Source organism: Perca fluviatilis, chromosome 21, assembly GCF_010015445.1.
Source record: "Perca fluviatilis chromosome 21, GENO_Pfluv_1.0, whole genome shotgun sequence".
NCBI lineage: Eukaryota > Metazoa > Chordata > Actinopteri > Perciformes > Percidae > Perca > Perca fluviatilis.
Genome location: NC_053132.1, coordinates 6,286,853 through 6,303,688, shown reverse-complemented (window position 1 = coordinate 6,303,688; position 16,836 = coordinate 6,286,853). Strand labels below are relative to the sequence as shown.

At 40.8% G+C, this 16,836-nt stretch overlaps 1 protein-coding gene across 10 annotated transcripts in view; it reads left to right on the top strand.

Moving 5' to 3' along the window:
* The window catches only part of LOC120551161 (rho GTPase-activating protein 44-like), a 44,734-nt gene that overhangs the window by 15,598 nt on the left and 12,300 nt on the right, over nucleotides 1-16,836 (top strand). For 4 of the 10 annotated variants that reach the window (XM_039788369.1, XM_039788368.1, XM_039788371.1 and 1 more), the window contains exons 11-17: nucleotides 545-656; nucleotides 6,833-6,914; nucleotides 7,022-7,102; nucleotides 9,184-9,297; nucleotides 10,138-10,229; nucleotides 10,330-10,510; nucleotides 13,727-13,744. In XM_039788369.1, the coding sequence (XP_039644303.1) occupies nucleotides 545-656; nucleotides 6,833-6,914; nucleotides 7,022-7,102; nucleotides 9,184-9,297; nucleotides 10,138-10,229; nucleotides 10,330-10,510; nucleotides 13,727-13,744 (680 nt within the window). Of the gene's footprint in view, nucleotides 1-544; nucleotides 657-6,832; nucleotides 6,915-7,021; nucleotides 7,103-9,183; nucleotides 9,298-10,137; nucleotides 10,230-10,329; nucleotides 10,511-13,726; nucleotides 13,745-16,263; nucleotides 16,455-16,836 lie in introns of all 10 variants that reach the window. The other 6 variants (XR_005637836.1, XM_039788374.1, XM_039788373.1 and 3 more) reach the window with 3 other exon arrangements.

The following is a 16,836-nucleotide window of genomic DNA, read 5'->3' as shown; positions in this document are numbered from 1 at the left end:
CATATTAATTATAATTATTATTATGTTAGCCCGTATTTCTACGGACTTTTCCAACAGTGTGAATAATACCGGTTCCAGAATAACCTTTTAAAAAAACTGAAAATAACTGTTGCAACCAACCCCGGTCTCCTCTACTTGAGTACAGTACTTGAGAAGTTACTTAAGTTACTTACCATCAAAAACCCTAAAAACACACAAAAATGATTTCTTATAAAGTTAATTAACGATTAATTTAAGTTTACTATCTAGGAATATTGTAAAGTAGTCCTATTCAAAGCTGTAGACTCGTTGTCATGTTAATGCTACATGATACAAATAGTTTTCTTCTGGTTGAAACATTGTCGATAAAAATAAAAACAGAGTTGGGCACGAGATACTGAAGCAGGTTATTCTTTTAGGCTCAAAACAAGCTCCACCAATCAGAGGTGTTAAGCCCTTGTATATCAGTAATCCCGCCTTTATTTTAAGGTTTCCATTTCTTGTCTGTCACTGAGGGAGAGTTGAGTGGAGAATTGAACTCGTGTGGTCATGCTTTGTGTCTCAGGGTTTGTTCAGAATCGCTCCGTCGGCCTCCAAACTGAAGAAGCTGAAGGCGTCTTTGGACTGCGGCGTGATGGATGTCCAGGAGTACTCTGCAGACCCTCACGCCATCGCAGGTCAGCGCTCCACAGCAACACCTCCACCACTAGGGCTGCACAATATATTGTTTTTTTTATTTTTTTTAACGTCAACGCGATATCTACTGGCACAGTTACACAAGGCTGCGACATATCGCGGAAGACACTCAGAGATTTCTTTTTTTTCAGGCATTTTCGGCCTTTATTTGATAGGACAGCTGAAGACATGAAAGGGGGGGGAGAGAGGGGGGAATGACATACAGCAGGCCGCAGGTCGGAGTCGAACCCCAGCCCGCTGCGTTGAGGAGTAAACCTCTATATATATGAGCTATCCGGGCACCCCACTCAGAGATTCTTTTGTGTTACTTTAAGAAAATATCAGTAGAAAACTGCACTTTAAAATGTAGCTGTCATTCTCTTTTTAGTGGTGCCTTTTATATTCTATTCAATGTTCAATTTGTTCAATAATAGAATTTGTTTGAGTTTGTTTTTAAGGACAAAAGACGCACCAGTGAGTCCAAGCAATGTTTAACAACACTTCAATTCATATACTGTATTACGCTACTTTGGTGAACAAAACATTTTTTTTTGTAAACTAATTTCAAGCACCAAAACAATTGAGTGTAGGTATGTTTTCACAAGAGTTTTGAAAAATATTTCAGCTTTAGGGCCAAATTATCTCTTTACATATTGCTCTGGAACAATTTAGGGCATCGCTGTACAGAAAAGCTGAGGTTGTTCTGAACATTTTGATATGAAACACACGGGGATCAGGTAATATGCAAATACCCTTAAAAGGAGAATTCAAGGGGGCGCCTGGGTAGCTCACCTGGTAGAGCGTGCGCCCATAGAGGTTCACTCCCCGCTTGTTCGACTCTGACCTGCGGCCCTTTGCTGCATGTCATTCCTTCTCTCTCCCCCCTTTCATGTCTTCAGCTGTCCTATAAAAATAGAGGCCTAAAATGCCCAAAAAAATATAAAAAAAATTAAAAAGGACAATTCAAGAAGATATCTAAAAATGCCCTTAGACCTCAGAGTGTTAAATTCAACAAGCTATTTGTTGTATTTTAGCAGAATACTAAAATGCTGAACAGAGTACACTTTGATATCGGTTTATTTGTCGCATGTAATATCGTTATCGCAATGTTCAACAACGTTATCGCATATTTCCCTCATATCGTGCAGCCCTACCCACCCCTCCTCCTCCTCCTGTCTCCTAGCTGCCTAGCTGATTACCATCGTCTAGGATGTGAAACTCGCCTTGCAGGGGTAGATTTATAAGTTGGCACCCGTTGCTCGTTAGGAATCCTAATTTCTGTGCATCTCCGTGTGTGACTGAGACGTCTGCCCCGCCACCTTCACTTCCACTCAAACATCATAACTAAGCTGCTGAGTGATCCGGTGGGTTCTTGCTTCAAAGTCATGCCTTAATATATTGTGTTTGTGACGTTAATTCCTCCTGCACACATTACATATTCTGCAGCTGTCATCTGTAAACCTCAGCAGTGAATTTCATGCTAAAGGTTCATTTGAAAGTCTTATGAGAGTGAAAAGTTGACTTTAAAGGACAAATCCGGCGCAAAATGAACCTAGGGGTTAATAACACACGTGTACCGAGTCGACCGTTCTCTGGGATATGTTTTCATGCTAATCGAATGTGACCAGTTTTAGCTCAAACCGCTAATTAGCTTATAACGCTAGTTGTCGGGGCACAGGTAAAGTAAAAAGAAATCACTATTTCTACACCACTAACAAGGCTCAAAATATCACCACACTTAGAAAGTGTACAGACAGTTTATTAAAAAGTACCAGTACCGTTCACCTATGCAGGCGGGCGCCATCTTGGGAAAACAGTCATGACCAGTCGAACAACGAACGCCGTGCAACGTGCATTCAGTTCAGCTCACGTTGCACAGCGTTCGTCGTTCGACTGGAGACCCTCGTTATGCTACCGTGGAAGTGTGGTGCTATTTTGAGTTAGTGGTGTAGAAATAGTGATTTCTTTTTACTTTATCCGTGCCCCGACGAGTAGCGTTATAAGGTAATTACCTTTAGTTTAGTTTGCGATAAAACTGGTCACATTCGATTAGCATGAAAACTAAAAACTAAGAACGGTCCACTCCGTAGGCCTACACATTGTGTTATTAACCCCTAGGTTCATTTTTCAGATTTGTCCTTTAGGTCTTGAATAGGATTCAGTCTGCTCCTCTGGCTGCTACACATGAGAGTCAGCAGCAAGAAAAGCAAACATTTTGTAGTTGTATTTCTGTTGATATTCAATAAAATATCACAAACATGTCTGGAGATAAATTCCATATATAACTGGGAGTACAGACAGACAGATTCCTCATATTCTGTGCCAAACAATCTGTCTGTTTGGTACTGAGGTGCTTTTAAATCAGAGTTACGACAGACTTCAAAAGAAAGAAAAGCTTTTATGGTGCTGTTATTGATCTTTTTTTTATTCCAGGATGGCGCTTGTCTTTTTACTGGAGCCGACTGCTGCGTAATACTGTTGTCAGATGAAAACCTTAATAATAACAAGCTAAAACTATTTTCCATAGAGCCTGAAAAAGTTGAGAAGAATGCATTTTGAAATCTGCCAAACTAATTAATTTTTTCCAACCGTAACAGAATAATTACTGTAAAGTTAACTCCCAGCTCATGCCTCCAATTTCATTACAACAATATAATATTACTTCATTTCAAAACCGATGCAACCAGAGAATCAATCAACTCTAACTCCACCGTTGTGGTTTATATCAACGCGATTGGTATTCCATAGGACGCACACAAAGACGCCTAAAGGGAAAGACTCTCTGAACACAAAGCAAACTGTGGACCATCTAATAGAAAAAAAAACATTTAAAGAGGAACATAAAGCACTGCAATTGAGGGTTTGGAGTGTATTTCTGTACCCAGACCTGGGGATGGGGGTGGCATCTCCCCTCGAATCGCCTTCTGGGTGACTTTCATCAGGCTAAACTGATCGATGGGATTCAAGACAAGTGTGTGTTGTTAAAAGAGTTTGCTGAATATGACTTTAAACACAAACAAACTTCACAGAAAATAACCTTTAAAATAAGAATACATTACATGTCATTTAGCTGACGCTTTTTATCCAAATTGACTTACACTTGCTATATATGTCAGAGGTGGCACGCCTCTGGAGCAACTAGGGGTTAAGTGTCTTGCTCAGGGACACATTGGTTGATGTATCCCTGTGGGAATCGAACCCACGTCTTCCACACCAAAGGCACTTGTCATATCCACTGCACCATCAGCACCACAATATAAATTGGTTATTAATTTCTACCCGTTGTCCCAATTTCCCAGTTATGAAACCTGAATGAATGCTTTTTAATCAAAACTCCACACACTACTGCTCAGTGTTGTAATGTAACAAAGTACAAATACTTTGTTACTGTACTTGAGTAGAATTTCACATATCTGTACTTTACTTTGTTATTTATATTTCTGGAAGATTTTACTTTTACTCCACTACATATCCTAAATAAAATGTATACTTTTAGTCCGATACATTTCCCCTCAGCGTCTTCGTTACTTGCAAGAAATGTTTTCGTACGTTGGGAGTGAAAGATTCTTCCTCACAAAAAAATTCAATTCTGTTTCTGTTTTTCTCCTTGTTGATGTCAGACTTGATGTTTAAGGAGGCGTGGAAGCCCTGAATATTCTGCTTCACTACGAGGAAGCCATAATAAAGTTCATAATGAATGTTTTTTTTTTACTTTTACTTCTAATACTTAAGTACATTTAATATTATAAAATTACTTTTGATACTTAAGTACAGTAAATATCAGATACTTTTAGACTTTTGCTCAAGTAGTATTCTAAAAGGTGACTTTAACTTCTACCAAAGTAATTCTCTGGTAACATACTTGTACTTTTACTCAAAAAATTGCTTTCAAGTACTTTATACAAGACCGGTCCTGCTCCTCAAGTTTGCTCTTTTGCAAAACTCATTGGAAACTTCCTCAGTGCAGCGATAAAAACCACACCATCTGGAGATCCAATGTTTTGACCCATCATTAAATATTAAATATCAAAGACAGCCAGCTGTGTTCACTGGAGCATGTGGACAAAGAAAGAGATGAATCCCAGTCGAGGCCGCATCCCTCTCTAATGATCCCATATTAAAGTGGGTTAGCTCCAACAGCAGATCTAATTTGTGAGCATGTCCCACTGGGGATGGTGGTCATGATGTGGGAGGGTGGGAGTGTGCAGGGGGTTCATCTTCCATCGGCATCAATCAGAAGCAGCAGGCTTTTCTTTGTAAATAGGAGGAGGCGGTCTGTAGTTTCAATATTATTCCTCCACATTTAATATGTTTATTTAGCACAAACAAGCGACAACACACCCGTATACACACCGATCCCGACACACAGACACATACACACTCAGACAGAACGACAGCAGCCTCCAAGCTGTCTCCCTGTGAGGGATGCCCTGACTTTGTTGTTTGTCATCCATCCCACGCACTCCCGGGGGAAATGAACGCAGCAGACCGGCGAGAAAAAGAAGACGAGTCAGAGAGAAGCCCAGTCAGCCGTCGCCGTCCTCCTCAGCACTGGAAAATTACACTACCACCCACTAGTTCTGATCCAGTAGTGTTCAGAGATAGTTTATTTTTAAGCGTGTGTTGTATAAGAGTGGCTCAGCCTGAATGCTATTTTATAGCAGTGTTATGGAATCAATTGTGCGCATAAACTTTATATTTTAGAGAAATTATTATCATGCAAGTAATAATTTAATTTAAGTAAACAAAAATATATTCTGTTCTTAATTCATTTTTATGTGTGTTTGATAGAATCTATCCTCTTGGCTGTTAATAGATGAACAGTGATGCAAAACGTATGAGCGTATGATCGCATTCAGATGAAGTTGCCTATCAAGTGATTTGGGAAACTGTAGTTTTAACCTGAGCAGATACAATGTAGATATAAGGCTGGGTCATGCTGAGGAGTATCTGCTCTTTGCTTTAGTTGGAAATAGGATTTATAGGCAGCTTTAGGTTAATACTTGTTCCTATGTTATGGATTGATGGTTCTGTCTGAATTGTTTTTTTGGTTTGAGACAAGCTTCAAAATTAACGTTTTCGTCAACCAGCCAAATGGCTAGTGAATGTTCAGATATTACCAACCACTCAATAGATTACCATTGGGTTTTTTGGCTGGTGAGTGAAGCAAATCTACCAGCAGCCACTTGCATATTTCACCAGCATTTGGCTGGGAAACGGTGTTAATTTTGAACCCTGATTTTAGATATAATTTTAACATTTGTTTTTATTGATTGCACTGATGACAAACTGACTGAAAGAAACAATTTCTTGTTTCAAGTACTCAGTGAAATGACAAAGTGAATACTGAATACTTCAGGTCAGAGCTAGAGACTGATGTCCCCCGTCAGAAGGCACAGCCTGATACTCACCGCAGGGCCGAGTGGTAAAAACATATTTTAACATGAATACTGTGCTTCCAAAAGGAAAGCTCACCCAAATGTTGGCACTTTTCAAAGCTTTAATTAATTTCTAAAATTGATTATGCAAAATCATTTTATTGAATTATATTGTTGGACAGAATTCCGGGTGAAATTGACCAAGTAGTTAATTGAAATTTTGTGAGAAGCGGCTGCATTTGTCGCATTATGACACTATTTTCACAACATTTTTTTGTATGTGATTTTCTTACTAAGCCAATTTATGCATTCAGTGTATTTGTAATTCAGCCAATAAAACCACAACTTTACAGTCACACGTACCTATATTTTTGTGCAAACAACTTTGATGATGCCCTCGCAACATAGTAAATAACAGCTAAACAATATGACGGCATCAAAATAACTACACGGACAGCACAGAGTCGTCACTCACAACATAGTCTGGATCAACGGAAGTAGATTTCCAGGATAAAGCCTTCTTTGCCCCTTCACCTTCTGCTCTCCATGTGTTGCTGTTCTCAAAACCCCTTCTCAAAATCCCCTCCGCAACAACAAACTTCGAGCTAACAAGCTACACGCTGAAAATGGCAAGTTTGAAAGAAAATGTGGATCATGCACCAAGGCAGACCTGAATGGTTCTTTCGGGGAATCATTGTAAAGATTTGCATAGAATATGTTTACGGCATTTACTATCTAACTGGGACGTTTTGGGGAGCGATTGGTCCCATGCATTCATCTTCTTATTTTCTTCTCTCCAGGGGCTTTGAAGTCCTACCTGCGGGAGCTCCCTGAGCCGTTAATGACATACGAGCTCTACAACGACTGGATCCAGGCCTCCAAGTCTGTATCTTTTCATTTCATCATGTTGTTGTTACATCACTGGTGCTTTTCATTTGAACCTTATCTTTACGTTTTTACGTGTTCAACCTCCGTTTTCTTTTCTGCAGCATTCAAGATCAAGACAAGAGACTGCAGGCTCTCCTCAACGCCTGTGAGAAACTACCCCCAGCCAACAACAACAACTTTAAGTGAGTCGCTGTTTCTGTGTTTCACTCCTTGTGGTCCTTTTCTCAAAGTATAAAACACGACTGACTAAGCCCAGTCAAACTGTTCCACTCTGTTCACTCTGTAGTTGCAGTTGGCATTTCACTGCAACAAGACAAATTACTTACGGTAGCATAAAATTAGATGAGATGCCGTGGCATCTTAATGTGGCAGGACTCAATACTCACACATCAGTCATGCTCCCGATAGTTTCCGAATGACTGCCAATGGCCTTTCCCTTCTCATTTCTCGCTCCACGTCATTAAATGTCCCATATCCTGCTCATTTTCAGGTTCATAGTTGTATTTTAAGTTCCTACTAGAAGATGTTTACATGCTTTAATCTTCAAAAAACACTTTATTTTTCCCATACTGTCTGTCTGAATATATACCTGTATTCACTGTCTGTTTGAAACGCTCCTTCTCTTTAAGACACCCTCCCGCAAAAGCCCAGTCTGCTCTGATTGGTCAGCGTTTCCGGGTCTTCTGCATCTGCGGTCATTGCAGCAGGGGAATGACTGTAATGGCACTGTAGCAACACTTTCTACCATATATATAAATATATACAGTATATAGTAAAGTTGTGACATCACAACCGTACGGAAGTCCTGACGGCTCGTTTAAAGGCACAGTTTCTGAATACGGGCTGTGTGCATTTCTCTGTGGATTGAGCGATCCTTTCACGGTATTTATATATATAGCAAAAGACATGGAAATCGCACTTTTTAGAATATGGGACCTTTAAGAAATCATAAATTATAAGCCGTTTTTTTTAAGGGACTGAGGGAGGGATCGCTGGTCTTTTGCTCTTCCTGAGGTTTCTTCCAATTTTTCCCTGTTAAAGGTTTTTTTGGGGGAGTTTTTCCTTATCTGAAACAAGGGTTCAAGGGCGGAGGGTGTCGTATGCTGCACAGATTGTGCATTTGTGATATTGGGCTATAGAAATACACTCTGCCATTGGTCCATGGAAACTCTAAGCTTCCTTCTAATTGACACCTGTCAGAAAGAAAACTTCAGTGTGAGAAAGAGGCCATAAGGCCGATGCGTTGCTGTATTTCTTGCTGGATTAAGGCGACCTGCGGATATTTGCTGAAGGGTTTATCTCTTGATCAAAAGGCACGACGAGGTAGAAGAGGAAGAGAGACGGGGCGGGAGAGAAATTGAATGAGCAGAGATACTGCAGCACTTGTCAGTGTCATCATCGAATCGCACAAATAGGGCGTATTTTTAGACAGTCCTCCTCTGAGAAGACCTGTCAGACCTGTCCAGATGATCGCTGCTCGCTGGAATGAGCTGCCTCGTGTTCATTCAACTGTAGTTCAACCTCAGGATGAGTCATTCAGCTCGGCTGCTCTCGCAGAGCCACAGAAACACACTGCCACAGTTTGGAATCTTAAAAAAATTGACTGAAACAGAGTGATAATAATTTGCTGTAATAATAACGTCCGTATGCGTCATGTATTGAGTCTTGGATTTCATCTTATTTAAACCTAAAGAAATCAGGGCCTGGATTACAGCTCTGTTACTTTCCAAGTTATTTATTTTAAACACTTCATTTTCACACATATAGCCTACTGAAAACATGACAAAGATGAAGTAGATCTGTGGGAATGTGGCTTTACATTTGGCTCCGTATCAACAGCTACCGTCCTTTAACCTGGACAGTGATCTCACTAACTAAGCAGGATCTGCTAAATTTCCCGAAGTTTCTTCCATATCTGTTAGCTGCTAAGCTTCCTGCACTGACGCATTTTCAAACTACTGTATGTTGCTCCAAATTGTTTTCATTTTGTATTTTTCAGATGAACTTGACTACTTCTGAGGTTAAATAAACCATTTAAAAACACATTGGCTTTCCTGTAAAATATGTTCTTCTAACAAAGCTGAAAACCGCTGTTTTCTGGTCAGATTTTCTGACTGTGACTGAAAATTTTAATCACTTGAGCTGAGGCACTGAACCCTTATGGATGTTTTTCTTCTTCCTAAAGAAGTTGAATATACTTTTAAGTCCTTTTTAAGTAATGTTTTTTCATCGACTGACCGAGTTCCTGTATCTGTATTAACAGGTATTTGATCAAATTCCTCTCCAAACTGACTGAAGACCAGGATGTGAACAAGATGACGCCTGGAAACATCGCTATTGTCCTCGGACCGAACCTGCTGTGGATGCACAACGAAGGGTAAGACAGCCGTCTTTATTAAGTCTCTATTTGTTTTTCTTTCCCTCTGCTGTCCACAGGTCTCTCTTGCAAAAGAGATCTTTATCTTAATGAGATTACCTGCTTATATAAAGGTTATATGTATCATTATATATTGTCTATCAACTTGTTTTTGATGGAAGCTATATGATGATATGAAAACGCCGTTTTTTATAACTGCACCATTCAATCAAAAATAAATAGTCCAAATGTAATTTTACACACATTTCTCCTAAATCCAACCTAACATATTTGCTATCTTTTGAAACTCTGGGATCTCCACTAGAATTTAATTGAATTATGAGGGTTCGGTTGCACTATATAGGAGCTGCTTGTTTTGTATGACCCTGCGTCATTTCAGTGAAATTAATCGGGGTCAATTTGAGGGGAACGAAGACAGCCAAAGATATTTTCTTCCGCAAGAAAATCTAGAAAAGAGAAGGACTCTGTATCCACAGGCATTCGCTCATCGCAGCTCGCTTTATTTTGCTGTGCTATTAGCAAAATGACCAATAGGCACAAGGCTCCGACACATCTCCAGGAGATGTTTTTATCATGAAGTGCACTCATGATGATCATTAGTGAGCAGTTTGGAAACGGTGAAGGACACCTCCCTTATATCTCTGTGTAAATCTTACAAACTCTTTATCCCTCTCTAACTTTTAATTAGTATTTTAATAGCCAACATTTCTGAAGTGTTATTTAATTTTCTCCTTTTAATGGTTCTGTAATATCGTGAAAATGTGCTAATCAACGCCTGAGTGTAAATCCTTACAAGTCCCACCATAAAAAAAGTCTTTGTCTCCTCTCTGTCCGCTGCAGAAACATCCCAGAGATGATGACCACAGTTTCCCTGCAGATCGTCGGCATCATCGAGCCCATCATCCAGCACGCCGACTGGTTCTTCCCTGGAGGTGAGGAGGGATAACACAAGAGGAAATAGAAAAGGAGGGTCGACTTCTTCCCAGTCGACTTCTTCTTTTAATCGTTTCTGTATCCTGTCCTTTTTCTCAGAAATCGAGTTCAACGTCACAGGCAACTACGGAAGCCCGGTCCACACCAACCACAACTCCAACTACAGCTCGATGCCGTCTCCGGACATGGAGCAGATGGAGCGGAAGCAGAACGACCAGAGTCGACGGCCGCTCAGCGTCGCCACGGACAACATGATGCTGGAGTTCTACAAGAAGGACGGGTACGACCCCTCTATCTCTACTGGGATTACATTTAAACATATTTAGCGTAGTACAGGCTCATATAAAGCAGTTCCAGATAGATAGAAAGGTGGAGTAAGTGTTTAGATTTTCATTTCATTGATCAGTTTTAGCATCAACTAGTCAGCAGGTTCAAATATTTAGTTTGGCATTTTGGGACACATTCAGTGGTGGAATGGGACTAAGTACATTTACTCAAGTACTACTTAGGTACAAATTTGAGGTACTTGTACTTTACTTGAGTCTTTTCTTTTCATGCCACTTTCTACTTCTACTCCGCTACATCTCAGAGAGAAATATTGTACTTTTTACTCCACTACGTTAATCTGACAGCTGCAGTTACTAGTTACTTTACACATTAAGATTTCTGCACACAAAACACATGTAGTATATAAACTCTGATGCTTTGTTATAAATTAAACTATCCAACAATATAACGGCCTACGAGTACAGCTGACATGATTAGACCATTAAACACTTAGTTGAGTGACAGAACTATTTTGGCTCGTTTCCAGTTTCTAAAAGTTGAGGATTTTTCTGCATCGAGTTCTTACTACTTTAAGTACATTTTCCTGATGACACTTACATACATCTTCAATTCAAGACTTTTACTTGTAACAGAGTATTTTTTACAGTGTGGTATTAGTACTTTTACTGAAGTAAAGAATCTGAATACTTCTTCCACCACCACCACTGGACACATTTTTTTTTTGGCAATAGTTAGATGAGAAGATTGATTCCACTCTCATGTCTGTGTGTTAAGTTTGGAGCTAAAGCCAGGGGGAGGTTAGCTAAGCTTAGCATAAATACTGGAAACGGGGGAAAACAGCTAGCCTAACTCTATCCAGACATAACCAAACACCACCTACAAGCACCTATACAGCTCACTAATTACCATGTTATATCAATTTTCTTTAATCCCTACAGAAACAGAAATGTAAAAAAAAAGTTTGTAGTTTCTTACTCCAGAAAGTGCTAAGCTAGGCTAATGGTTCTAGCTCCGTACTCAACAGACAAACATGAAAGAGTGATGTTGATCTTCTCATCTAACTCTCGCCAAAAAAGCTAATATGTCCCAAAATGAGCAGTTTTTTTTTTGCCTGAGTAGTTTTTGTCAACTGTTGCCGTTACCACTTCCAAATGAGCTGCCAACAAGAGTTCAATATGCTTGTAAAACGTGAAAGATGACAGTTAAACCAGATCTGTGAGATAAAAACTGCTCCAACAAGCCAACAAAAAGTCTCCCAGTGATACCACACGCACTCATGTCGCTCTGCCTCTGAATCAATCAGCAGTTGTCTCTGCCTCTGTGGTGTCCCTACAGCTTCATTCAGGGTGTATCCTAACTGACAAAATAAATCCTAGATAAGGCTACTTTGAGGTACATAAAAGTCTTCATCGTGACTAGGGTCGGACATGTGATGTAAGAGTGAAAGAATTCCCCACTGATTACACACGTTTCATGCGAGAGGTGACGTCAGTGTTTCACTATGAGGTGGACAGAGAGAATACTGTATCGCTCTTTATCTGCAGCCTAGTGAGAAAAAGAGGAGAAAGAAGGAGATGACATTTAGTCCGTGAAATGAGGAATCTGACAATCCTCAAGCTGTAGCGGAGGATTAGCTGAAAACCAGTCAGTGGCTTTCTTTCTCTTTTCTCTGTCTGTCTCTGTTTCTCTTTCTTTAATGCTTTAATACACCCTTGGTCTTTTCAGGCCCTGCGGCTGAGCTCTGCAGCACTGGGACCACAAGTAGCCCAGCTAATTAAACCTGGACTGTGTGTGTGTGTGTGTGTGTGTGTGTGTGTGTGTGTGTGTGTGTGTGTGTGTGTGTGTGTGTGTGTGTGTGTGTGTGTGTGTGTGTGTGTGTGTGTGTGTGTGTGTGTGTGTGTGTGTGTGTGTGTGTGTGTGTGTGTGTGTGTGTGTGTGTGTGTGTGTGTGTGTGTGTGTGTTGGATCTGATCAATAGAGCTCAGCTTTCATTAGAAACTCTCCAGATCCAGCAGGATCAGCACAGTGAGGCAGCCTTTGAAAGAGGTTTTTATGTACAAAAGATTTTAGTATTGGTTCGGTTTTTACAGTTGTGAAAGTTGGATTTAAAAATTGTACGTAGTTCTCAACCCTTTTTAAAAGTTAATTTACGTTCAGAGACACTTAAATGTGCTGCTCTAGGGGATCTGTATATAATAAAAATGTTATAATTCCCCATCATTCCTTGTACCTGGACACACACTGCACTTACCCTCTACATTAATCTGGCCAGTGAGAATAATTTATTGGTAGTCTCTGGACATACAAGGTTACATATGCAAGGCAGGTAAAAACTGCATAGTGTGACAGTTTATTTTTAGAGATTATAGCAGAGTAAAAACGGGCAGCATTTTTGCTGCACTAACAAATTAGGTAATATAACTTTAAACCTTTAATGCTCCAAGGACACAAACATTTGCTCCAAGGACACAACAATGTGGAAGCTTATTATGTTAGATGAGATGTTAATTCTTCCACCCCAAACTGTGAAAAACATTTCCATATGCAGCTGGCTTTGTGCACAGAGGGGAATTGCCACGTTGAAACGAGAATGTTTTTTATTTATTTTTTATTTTACCAAACTGTTGCCACAAAGTTGGAGCTCAATATTGTCTAAAAAATATAATTGTATGCTGTAGCGTTAACATTTTCTTTCATTGTAACTTTGGGGCCCAAACGATGAAGAGAAGCCTAAGACCAAAAGCACATAAAAAAAGAGTGTCAACTTACTTTTGGCCAAAATATTGATAAGAAGTTGTACCATGAATATGAAATTCTAAGACTAACTAACAACACTGCATTGGCGAGAAACCTCTCACATTTGTCTTTAATATTTGGGGGATTTTCTTGTATACTTTAGGGAAACTTTGACCTAATTAGCACATTTAATGGAACGATAATTTTCTCTCTGGGTTTTTGGTGTGGTTAAAGCACATTTCTCCTCTCAAATCGCTCTCCTCATTACACTCAGCGGGACTCTTATCCCCTGTCAGGCCAGCCTCCCAAATTTGCTCCTCCATCTTGGCTCTCGTCTTAAAAAGTTCCTCCTGCCAAAGTTCCTCTGCTGCTTTGATAACAGTGCTGTTAATGAGCCCGGGGAGACTGCGTCTCTCCTCCATGATCCTTACTCCCTGTCCTCATTGTGCTTGTCTCTGTTTTTAACTACGCAGCATTAGGAAGATACAAAGGTACAGTATAGATCATTTTCCCTCCCGAGTCATCCTGTCATCGGTCTATTCATTCATTCTCTTTGTCTCAGCTGCACGTTGACCGGAAGTGTCGGGCCATTTGTTGTGTGTGTGTGTGTGTGTGTGTGTGTGTGTGTGTGTGTGTGTGTGTGTGTGTGTGTGTGTGTGTGTGTGTGTGTGTGTGTGTGTGTGTGTGTGTGTGTGTGTGTGTGTGTGTGTGTGTGTGTGTGTGTGTGTGTGTTTAATGCTCCAGTCAGGTCTGCCTGAAGTGGCACACTTGGACCCCTATAGTTCAGTGTCTCCAACAGAGAGGGGTGACATGGACAAAGCAGGCCTTTCTTTCTGTGTTTACATAAGTAGCACCTTTCTGGCGCTGGATAAACTTGTTCAGCCTGCGAGTATACAACAGCCTCTTGTTGTTTAGTCTCAGCCAACTACCTCAATAAGTGAGGAAGTTTAACATTGGGGGAAGCTTATTCACTTTCTGCTAATGTCTGTATGTTAAAAGAATTTAACATACAGACATAGGGCTTATCACGGTCTCCCCTGGCTGTAGATAGGTGGGCATTTTTTGTCTCAGTGCAAGTAATTAGGTTGTTTTTTTGTCTTTTGTTGGCTCACTTTTACTCACAACATGCTAACTGGCAACATAGGATTCCATTCACTACGCTAAGCTAGCTAGCAGCGTGCTGCCGTTGTTGCACCGGACTAAAACAATGCATGCACAAAAAATGCGTTGGCCCACCTATCTACAGCTAGGGGAGACAGTGATAAGCCCTATTTCAACAAACGGTGGCGTATCCCTTTAAATTTGAAGCTGCAGCCAGGTAGCTTAGCTTAGCATAAAGACTGGAAGCATGGGGAAAGCTGCTAGCCTGCTAGCCTCTCCCAAAATCAGCACCTCGAAAGCTCACTAATTAGGACGGAATTGTCAGGGTTTGTGCATTAGTAGGCTAGGACCCAAAATGCAGATTGGAGACGAGGAGGCAGCAGGAAGATTTTAAGGTTTAATAAAACAGGAAACTAAATGACATGATAGTGGAAACAAGACAACGAGGACTGATAACACAAAGACATGGTAGCCATGCAGGGCAGGGCTACAGGGGCACAAGGTACAGACAAGCACAGAAAACTCACACAATAAATGAACAGACAAAGAAACAAATACTATCATATATCTCAAATAAAGTTACATAAGCAGAAAGTCTGAAGGCCCCTGGCCACAGAACATGACCGTGACTAGCTACCTGTCATTCTTCAAAATGTATCTTGTTCAATGTCTTTAAACATTTGAGTTTTACATGCATTCTACTTCGTTGCCTACAAATATTTCAAACCACTGCAGCGTTGAGTAATATCCAGTTATACTTCTGCAGCATAAATCTTTTCCTCTGGAAGTGCTCCGACTTATTTTGTCTTTTAACTTCCAGAAGTGGGAATGTACTGGGTTGTGAAGGTGGACTTCTGCTGCTCGTGATCACCTCGCACCTGCATTTTAGCAAATATCGAACCTGTTTTATAATATAACGTTCAGCCACAGCTGAAGACCACAGCTTGTAGTTTTTACATGTCAATTTTTGTACAGATTGAACAAACAAGATAGGAGTAGAGAGCAGATAAGATGTGCCCTATCTCACAATGTTGATGCAGTATACATTTTCTTTCATTTTCTTCCCACACCACATTAATGCAAATCCTGCTGACAGACAAATAAACAAACCAACAAACCAGTGGACAACCCTACCCGAAAAAAATTATTATTATTTATAGTCTATCTATGATAATCTATCTAACCTAATTATTGAGCTTTAGAAGTGCTGGTTGGCGGATTTTATTTTCCTTTGAACAGATCCAGGCTAGCAGTTTCCCCCTGTTTTTTTTTTGTCTTTATGCTAAGCTAAGCTAAGCTAACTGGCTGCAGCTTTATTTTGAATGCAACGACATTTGAGTGGTTGCAGTCTTCTCATCTAAACAAGAAAGAAAATAAATGCGTTTCCCAAAGTGTCAAACTACTCCTTTTAATAATTGTTTTGAATAACAAAGAGAACATAACGTCTTCATCTTCTCCGTGTCTATTTCATCCAAACTGCTCTTGTGTTGCAGTTATCAGAAGTTTTACCATCTCACCTTCCTCATACATACAGTACATACATCGTCATAAAAAAAAGGGAATTATACATTTAAGCGAGACATTGTAAGATAAAATATTGTTGTCTGTTGCTGCATGCTCAGGATCGTAAGTACACCCAAGCAAGGCTGTGTGGGTTGAGTAGAGTGAAGCTGATCCAGGGTCAGGTCTTTGTCAATAGGCCTACAGATGATGGACAGGGAAGCTTATCCTTTTTCTAGCAGCCCTGATGATCTGTTTAGGGTGTGGACCCCCCCCTGAACCACACACACACACACACACACACACACACACACACACACACACACACACACACACACACACACACACACACACACACACACACACACTCCCTTGGTTTGATTGGCTGTGCATCTTTGTCCCACTGCAGCATGGGTGTCAGGGTGATGGACACTACTTGGGTGTCACGCAGGGGCTCGTCTTCTACGCGTAAAAGCTCTTCCACGCCACCGAGCGTGCATCCCCCTGTCCCGCCCACTGACGCTCTCATCCCCGAGCAGCCTGGGGATTTCTCTGCCTCCCCCCCCCACCCCCTCCTCCCACTAACAGCGACCGAGCCAGGTAAGGCTGTCGTGCCCCCCGTCCTGTTTCACATCCCCCCCCCCCAACACCCACCACCACCACCTCACACACCTCCCACCTGCTGCTGCTCCCTCCCCTCCCCTGCCGCGTGTGCTGCTGCGCCCTGCAACTGGCGCCCAAACAGCGCTGTCTGCTCCATGTTTTCTCGTGTGTTCTTGATTTTTTATTCCCCAAAGAAACGCTCATCGTCACCTCCGCGTGAACCCCCGCTGTCTCACCTCTGATGAAGCATGTCGTGTCAAACTTTGTGATTGAAGTTTCTTTCTTTGTTTCGTTTTTTTTTTTTCATCCTTGAATTTGTATTAGCCATGTGTTGGAGAATTCATTTTTTCTGCCTGAGTTGTGTTTCCGTACATCTTTA